The 9,204-nt window shown below is 38.5% G+C and overlaps 1 protein-coding gene, 1 non-coding gene and 1 pseudogene across 2 annotated transcripts; 1 reads left to right on the top strand and 2 right to left on the bottom strand.

Annotated features, from left to right (window-relative positions):
• Positions 1 to 973: 973 nt before the first annotated feature.
• LOC126595479 (uncharacterized) lies at positions 974 to 3,571 on the top strand. The gene has a single exon (XM_050261759.1). The coding sequence runs from the start codon at positions 974 to 976 to the stop codon at positions 3,569 to 3,571; it is 2,598 nt and encodes an 865-aa protein (XP_050117716.1).
• Positions 1,490 to 1,596, bottom strand: LOC126598260 (small nucleolar RNA R71; annotated as a pseudogene).
• Positions 3,572 to 8,886: 5,315 nt separating the features above from the next.
• Positions 8,887 to 8,974, bottom strand: TRNAY-GUA (transfer RNA tyrosine (anticodon GUA)). Its single transcript is given in 2 exon segments — positions 8,887 to 8,922; positions 8,938 to 8,974. It is a non-coding gene; the product is annotated as a tRNA-Tyr (tRNA).
• Between the last annotated feature and the right edge of the window lie 230 nt (positions 8,975 to 9,204).

The following is a 9,204-nucleotide window of genomic DNA, read 5'->3' on the forward strand; positions in this document are numbered from 1 at the left end:
GCTTCTTGTGGTTAAGTGTGGTAAATTACATTATTACTTGACAAAGAATAATGGTTTGCTTGGTTCCCTTGTTTTCTAGAGCGTAAAGAGTCCTACTTGTTAAATTTATGCCTTAACCAGGATAGACTGCATGTTAGGATATACGACCTCTGCCTGAACTAGGAGAGAATCATTCACTTAAGGAAAACTATGGTCTAATGTGCCTGACAAGGACTTAGATACGGGAATTATCATCTAAAGAATTGAAAGATCCATTGAATGCATTGAAACCTAAATTAGATTGCTTGTGGTTGATTCCGAATCCCTAGACTTTTCATCACTTGCCTTAAAACACAACATTTTCTTCTCTTTAATTTCAGTTTTTACTTAAGGTTCTGTTTTTGTTCATTTATAAAATCATCACAACAAATTCTTTACATCCTTGATTGATTTATTAATTAAGATCGAGTCTAGTTCGTTGTTTGGGGTTGTGTGTCATTAATATTATTAGTTTGGTTTAGTTTATCAAATTGGAGATTTAATTAGAATCCTCGTGGGAACGATACTTGGACTTGCAACACGCTATATTACGACTATCTTGTGCACTTGCAAGTTAACACCAAGTTTTTGGCGCCGTTGCCGGGGACTCTAATTGAGTCCCCCAATTTGATATTTTATTTCATATCTAATAAGTAGTTATTGTAGATTATTCAATTTGATTTTGTTTTGTTCTCTAGTTTCGAGTAAGAGTCATAACTATTAAGATAAGTAAAAGTAATTTTCGTCACTGTTTTATTTCAGTTTCTGTATCACTGTTTCGACACAGTTTTGGACTAAACTATTCGATTTTTTACCAGGCATATTGTATATCGTTGGAAAGCCCCAGAAGTCTAGTTTTCAACCCAACAAACAGATCAATGATTGGATTTTTGAGCTGCAAGAAATTTACAAAATACTGAGCAGTGGTCAAACAAGGAGCACAGTCTGGTCGTATATGCAAGGTAGACGTTCGTTGCAATTTGAGTTGATTCATATAGACCAAGAACTTGAGAGTACTTTAAGAGAACAGCGGAGGCAGCAAGTGTTTCAAGAACCAGCCATGGGGGAAGTCAATAATGGTAGAGATAATCCTCCACCATTGCCACCACCACAACCAAGGCTCATGCGTGATTATACAAAGCCAACGGAGTACAACGCACCGTCATGCATTGTTTTGGCTCCAATTGCGCAGCGATTTGAGATTCGTCCACAAATCTTTCAGTTGCTGCCTATATTTCTTGGGAAGGAGGAAGAAAATCCATACCATCATATCAAGGCGTTTTTCAAGCTATGTTCCACATTCACATTCACCAATGTTACTGAAGAGCAAATTCGACTTCGGTTATTCCCATTCTCTTTGAGGGATAAAGCAAGCAGTTGGTTGGATTCTCTTCCCGAAGCATCTATCGACACATGGACAGAATTATCCAAGAAGTTTTTGTCCAAGTTCTTCCCCGCTCGAAGAACCAATGCTCTGATCAATGAAATCATGAGCTTTCGGCAACAAGAAGGTGAACAGTTTCATGAAAGTTGGGAGCGATATAAGGACTTGTTTCTTCAATGTCCTCATCATGGTTTCAACACTTGGCAAAAGGTTCATTATTTTTACAAAGGTTTGAACTCTCAATGTAGGAGTTTGGTTGATTCAACAGTTGGTGGAACCTTGATGGACAAAACTCCAGAAGATGCCATTCATGCCTTTGAAACTATATGTGAAAATTCTGAGCATTGGGATTTTCCTACAAAAGATTCGAGAGTTCCAACTGCATCGTCAACAAAAAGAGGAGGCATTTATGAAGTTGATACAAGGACGGGTTTAGAGGCACAAGTAGCAGCTCTCACGAAGCTTCTCACACCACTAGTAAGCAAGATAGCCACGCAGCCATGTAGCTTATGTGCAAGCATCGCCCATGACATGGAACATTGTCCAGCAAATCCTAATCTAGAAGGCATGCATGAGGTCAAAGCATTTAGTGGGAGGCCCCGAAATGATCCGTACTCAAATAATTATAACCCGGGATGGAGAGAACACCCGAATTTTTCTTGGAGAGATTCCCAAAATAGCATGGGACCATCCAATTCAACAAAGCAATATCAGCAGCCTTATCAAGCTCCTCCAATTCAACAAGAAGACCCTTCTATCAAGGACATGCTATCTCAACTCTTAAAGAAAACCGATCGGTATGAACAGGAAGTTGTATCGCTTAGACAAAGTCAGACGGTGTTGGAAAAGGCTCAATCTAATTTTGAGATTCAATTGGGACAAATAGCTACTACTTTGAACAAATTGGAGCGAGCACAAGGGCAATTTCCAAGCCAAACAGAAATTAATCCAAGAAATAATGAGCATGTGATGGCCATTACAACCTTGAGAAGTGGGAAGATGATCGACAACAAAGTAGAGATGCATGAGAAAGTTGAAAAGGAGAAGGAGAGGGGAACGGATATGAATGACCAGCAGCAAAATCATTATTTTAAGAGTTCAAAACAGCCACTATCTGAGCCGAAAAGAACTTTATTTGATCCAATGCTTAAGGATGTGGTGTATGATCCTCCTCTACCATTCCCTCAGCGTGCAAAGAAGGGAAGAAAAGATCAGTACTCGGGGCATATATTGGACCAATTCAAGAAAGTTCAAATCAACATTCCATTGCTTGAAGCCATCAAAGAAATTCCATCATATGCAAAATTCTTGAAAGAACTGTGTACTCACAAGCGAAAGTATGGAAAATATGAAGAGGTGATGTTATCAGAAACGGTAAGTGCAGTGCTTCAACGAAAATTGCCACCAAAACTCAAGTATCCAGGAAGCTTTACAGTTTCGTGCATTATTGGAGAAAGAAAATTTGAACGAGCCTTACTTGACTTGGGAGCAAGTGTCAATCTTATGCCTTATTCTGCGTACAAACATCTAAGTTTGGGGGAGTTAAAACATTGTTCCATGTCTTTACAACTTGCAGATCGTTCTATGAAATATCCAAGGGGCATTATTGAAGATGTACTTGTCAAGGTTGATCAATTCATTCTTCCTGCTGACTTCATTGTTTTGGACATGGAAGAAGCTGAAATTCCAGGCAATGAGCTACCTCTCATTCTTGGTAGACCTTTCATGGCTACTGCAGGTACTAAAATTGATGTAAAAGCTGGTTTACTAACCATGACTGTGCAGGACGTTACCGTAAAATTTCAGATCTTTGAAGCTTTGAAGAGTCCTTTGGATCCTCATGATTGTTTTCAGATTGATGTTGTGGATCGAATGAAAGAGAAGTTTGAGGTTGCTCCTGACAAAGCTTTACCTCGGAAATATTTTGAACCAAACCAAAAGGTTTTGTGGAAAAAGTCAAGGTTCAAGTTATTTCCCACTAGGCTTCGATCTAGATGGACTGGACCTTATCTCGTTGTGCAAGCGTATCCCCATAGTGTTGTGGAAATTCAAGATATGAAGAGTGGTTTGATATTTAAGGTGAATGGCCATCGTTTGAAGCAATACCTGGACCCTATCCCACAAATGAATGAGGAGGTTTTGTACCTCAATGATTCTCCATTCATTTGAAGGTCGCTAAGTCCGGCTGAAGACTTTAAATTTAGCGCTTCTTGGGAGGCAACCCAAGCATTTGATGCAAGAAGATGGAGTTGGTATGTGCGGCAAGTCTGACTTTAGCGACCACTTAACCAGGGGAGTCCTAAACTTTACTCTTTATTTTTCATCTTATTTTTATTCCGTTCTACTTTTCCTTATTCGTTTAACTCATTGCATGCCTTGTTTTTCATTTCACATTGAGGACAATGTGTTATTCAAGTTTGGGGGAGAGATCTCATTTTGATAGTTTTTCCAGTTAGTTGTTTTGTGTCATTAAACGTAGGCTCTCTGTTTTAGTAAATTCTGGAACAATCTGTTGCTGATTCTGAGTTTTGGTCCGCGCTGTGTTCTTTAATTTTTCGTTCTGAATCCAACCATATAAAGAACGTTGAATTCCACCAAGTAGTTTGCAAGATATATGTAAAAAAATGAACAGAGGTCAGAAATTGGTTATTGCAGAGCATGAAGTCTTCATTTTCAAGTCTTGACTGTTAGTTTTTGTTAGTTGTCCTGTTCTGTTTTTGTTAGTTGTCCTGTTTTCATTAGTGTCTAAAAATAAAAATAAAAATAAAAATAAAAATAAAAAATAAAAATATAAAAAAATAAAAATTATTTTTTGCTCCTCTCAATCTTGTTGGTTAATCCTTTCCAAATCCAATGATAATAACTCGGTTGCCACTTAAATATGGTTCTAAGAAATTGATAAGCATTGTTTGTGTTCTTTGTTTGATTCTTTGGTTAGCTATGCTTTATAAGATCATTCTTTACACCTTTCTCATGCACTTAGCCAAGGTTAATGCAATTGTTTGCTTGCTTAGAGAATTATATGCAGATTAAGTACTCATTAAGATCTCAACGAACACTAGAACTTGCTTCAATATCTCTCGAGGCGAAATCCTAAATCATGCAATATTGGGGAGATGATTTTGGCCATTTTTGGACCGTTTGAGCCTTTATATACCCAACCTCTTATGTTATGTTATCCTTAGTTAGCCCCTTGAAGCCAAACACTTAACTTTTTCTTTCATTACCCACATTAATCCTTACCCATTTAACCAGTATTAGCCATACCTTATAGCTTGAGATGAATACCAAGATGATGAAGACAGCGATAAAGGTTGAGTGTACATCAAAGATGTGGCGTGTACCGATGTACTTTGTGTTATATTACTATTCAGTTTTGAAAAAAAAAAAAAAAAAAAAAAAAAAAAAAAAAAAAAAGAAAGAAAGAAATAAAAAGTTTGAAAGTGTTCCATTCCTAACATGAGTCCTGGACGCCAAGAATCATATTTCAAAAGCGGCTCGACCGAAATACATATGAAGAAGTCTTGGTATATCTCAGGTTCTAGTTTTTTTTCCTACCCTTTCTTTCATAGCCAATAACCTAGCCTAACGTTACAACCTTTGTAAAGTCCATTTGATCTTTGGTGTTGCACTGAGTTACATTAGTGGAGAGATGATATGAAGAGCAAGCCTATGGGGTTCGATATATTCATTATCCAGAGATCATCATACCACACTTGTGTGCATATACCTATCCGAGTTGCAAGCGTTGTGATAACTACTGGCTAGTCATATACGTACCAGAAGAATGGTTGTGTAAGGTGTTGTTAATTTTTTTGAATCATGTTTAGAATTCTTACAATGTTTCTCTATTCTTTGAGTTATATTTTCCATGCAATCTTTGAGAAATATATTTGGAAGGTCTAACTGCATTGTGTTTTGTTTAAATTTAATTTTGAGTCTTTGTTGTGTTTGCTTGAGGACAAGCAAAGTCTAAGTTTGGGGGTATTTGATACGACCAATATTGCATACATTTTAATGCCCTTTAGTTTAGATTTTTGTTATGTTTTTTAGTGAATTTAGTTTGTTTCATTTAGTTTTATGTTTTTCTTAGATTTGAAGAGTGAAGATGAAGAAAGAAGAAAAATGAGCATTTTGGCGATTGAAGTGAGTTATGTGCCCTGGAAGCAGAAGCTGTTTGTGCAGATCAGCCAACTTGACGGAATAAACTGTACTTCCTCAGAATGAACCAGCTGTTGAGCCTTATACCATTGGAAAGATATGGATGTTAGCTTTCAGAGGAATTTTACGGACTGTGATTTCGAGTTTCCTAGACGATGTTATGAAAGTTTTTGTACAAGACGTCGGTCAGCCAAGTCTACGCGGAAATTGCAAAGTCTGTTGGGTTTTTCAAGTCATAATTCAGTCGAAGCCCAAAGCCCAAGATAGAAAACGTTGGAGATGATTTTAGTCCTATTTCAAATGGGTCTGGAGTAATTTACTTGGGAAACTTACCTGCCACATCATCAATTATCCAATACAAATGAGGAAAAGATTAAAAAAAGACCTAAGGATGCTAGGATTTTGAGGAATCTATAAGGGAGAGATTGTAGGAAGCAAAGGGGGTTCTCTGGTGAGGGATTCTCTGCGTGTTTTTGGAGGAGCAGCAGCCGCTTTCCATCTTTCCTAAGTTTTTCATGTTCTTAATACTTTTAATTATGTTTTCTTATTTTATGAGTAACTAAACTCTTTTTCTAGGGTTAGGATGATGCCCTAGCATGAATGTCTATGGTTTTTAATGTTATTCATTGGATTTCTAGTTTCTTTTAGATGAATGCTTAATCACTGTTTGAATTGTTACTGTTTGTTTGAGTTCTTTGATTGATCACCTTAGGACTTTGCATATAGTAAGATTGGAAGATGAATTTGAGGCTGAACTAGCAATACAATTCAATTAGCTTCTTGTGGTTAAGTGTGGTAAATTACATTATTGCTTGACAAAGAATAATGGTTTGCTTGGTTCCCTTGTTTTCTAGAGCGTAAAGAGTCCTACTTGTTAAATTTATGCCTTAACCAGGATAGACTGCATGTTAGGATATACGACCTCTGCCTGAACTAGGAGAGAATCATTCACTTAAGGAAAACTATGGTCTAATGTGCCTGACAAGGACTTAGATACGGGAATTATCATCTAAAGAATTGAAAGATCCATTGAATGCATTGAAACCTAAATTAGATTGCTTGTGGTTGATTCCGAATCCCTAGACTTTTCATCACTTGCCTTAAAACACAACATTTTCTTCTCTTTAATTTCAGTTTTTACTTAAGGTTCTGTTTTTGTTCATTTATAAAATCATCACAACAAATTCTTTACATCCTTGATTGATTTATTAATTAAGATCGAGTCTAGTTCGTTGTTTGGGGTTGTGTGTCATTAATATTATTAGTTTGGTTTAGTTTATCAAATTGGAGATTTAATTAGAATCCTCGTGGGAACGATACTTGGACTTGCAACACGCTATATTACGACTATCTTGTGCACTTGCAAGTTAACACCAGGTCCTCCCTTCCAATATAGAGTTGTCAACCAACCTTTTGTTTTGTCTTCGCTTGAAAGAGGTGTCGAGGATCCTTCTTGTGAGAGGGCCAGGCCTGGGTTGGTTCCAGTCAGGTATCTCGGCCTGACGTTCGGCCTTCAACTTGTTTACTTCCTCAAGGAGCTGTAGGACAAGGGGGTCCTGAGTGGAGTCATGTACCATTGGAATTTTCTTTCGTAAGTCTCTATCACCTCTTGGAAGTAGGAAAGTTTGAGCAAGGGCATGTGGTTTTTTCTTGGACTCGCCATGCTAACTTTTAGGGCGAGTCTGTCGGAATACCTCAAAGTCCCTCATACCTTCATGTTCCTCTGGTACCTGTCGTTCCTTCCCTAGATTGGCAGCTGGCCTGGGTCATGAGAGGGGACCGAGTCTTTCAGAAACCCTTGGGTCATTGATCTTCGAGCATATATGGAGGGGATTCTCTCGACGTTGTTTTAGGAAGTCTCGGCAGTCACGATAAACGGCTTTTGATCCTTCCAACCCTTCTGCAAGGAGGTGTCTTCCTCCACTTCTTCTACTTCGGGTCGAAGCATCTAGGTTGAGAGAAGTCTCATGTTGATCAATGTTTTGATGATTAGCTTGCTCCTCATCAGGGATACCCATGTCAAAGGGAGGTGGCCCTCCGTGTTGGGGGGCACCCAGATGATGGTTGATGTCCACAGGGGCAACGAGCTCGCGTGTTTGAGTACGCCTAGTTTCGTGGAGCGTCTCAAAGAGCTTCTCATACTACTCCTGGAGGACCACATTCTTCATTGCTATTTTGTTGTTCTGAGCTTCTAGCTCATCGACTTTAGCTTGAAGAGCAACCCCCTTTCCTTCCTTCTTTCGTTGCTTCGCACTAGGTGCAAGAGGGGTGTCATTCTGTGTGTTGTGGCTTCCTTTGCTCCTCATGTTGGAGAAGGATGCCTAGTGAAAAGAGAGTGTACGAATGGTGGAAACCAGCTTGGCAAAGCTGAAGAAAGTGGGAATAAGTGTTGTTCCCACAGACGGCGCCAAATGTTGATGCACAAAATCAATGAGGACTTTGGTACAACAGAAAGTGTTAAGTTTGTGACCTTCGCTAGATTGCTTTAGTCACTAGTGTGGATAAGTATGTAAATGGATAGGGACAGGGAAGCAAACACAAGATGTACGTGGTTCACCCAGATTGGCTACGTCCACGGAGTAGAGGAGTTCTCATTAATTGTGAAGGGTTTACACAAGTACATATGTTCAAGCTCTCCTTTAGTGAGTACTAGTGAATGATTTAATACAAATGACATTATGAAATATTGTGAGAGAATGATCTCTATTTATAGAAGAGAGTTTCTAGTTTCATTCTGACATTGACACGTGTGATGTTGTGATTGGCTTCTGATGTTAACACGTGTCGCACTATGATTGGCTTCTGATGTCGACACGTGTCGCGCTGTGATTGGTCTCCTTGTTGGAGGGAAACTCTTTTGGGTCCTTGACGGTATAACGTTGACTGGTGCTCAGTAGTTTCGGGGTTGGTCACGTATAGTACAAACAAAGTGTAAAACAAAATTTCAATGAACAGGTAATGGAAATTAAGCGAATAGTATGCCCTAGAGATGCAAAATTTGGTGCAATGATATCAAATTTTTCTTAAGGGTTACATACACTTTCTCGGGAACCAAACAGAGAGTAGAAAAAGTACAAAATGGCGTCAAAGATCCGATGGGCTTACCATATTAGGAGTGGTTCAGAAAACGAAAAGGAGATTTTTCTGCCAATGTATGGCCATTGGCGAGAGAAAGCAAATCAGCAATTGGAGAGGGGAAGAGGGGGGGGGGGGGGGGGTGGGGCGCGGCGGGGTTCAAAGTGTAACATCTGCAAGCGACTGCTAACATGCGCGTTCGTTTTAAGGAAATTATAGAAAAATAAAATTAGAAAGAGAAAAAAATATCCGATCTGCCGGATTCGAACCAGCGACCTAAGGATGTCTGTTATCTACAACTACAGTCCTCCGCTCTACCAACTGAGCTAAGATCGGATTACTGTTATATCTGTCACATAAAACATATTTATTGTAATTTTAGTGATTGTATTATACTTGTCACTTTTTTTTTAACATTTACACTTTGCATCCTGTTAACTTAACGGGACTAACAAAAGGGTTAGTAATAAGGAAAACTAATGAAAAGAGCTTAAAAACTTTGAATTTTAATGATAAGGACAAAATAAGGGGTGAAGTGAATAGTACCATGATTGACTTTTTAGTGT

This window comes from Malus sylvestris, chromosome 13 (assembly GCF_916048215.2).
Source record: "Malus sylvestris chromosome 13, drMalSylv7.2, whole genome shotgun sequence".
Lineage (NCBI taxonomy): Eukaryota > Viridiplantae > Streptophyta > Magnoliopsida > Rosales > Rosaceae > Malus > Malus sylvestris.

Excerpts from the sequence above, each read along its gene's own strand:
- LOC126595479 (XM_050261759.1), top strand. The coding sequence starts at position 974 with ATGCAAGGTAGACGTTCGTTGCAATTTGAGTTGATTCATATAGACCAA.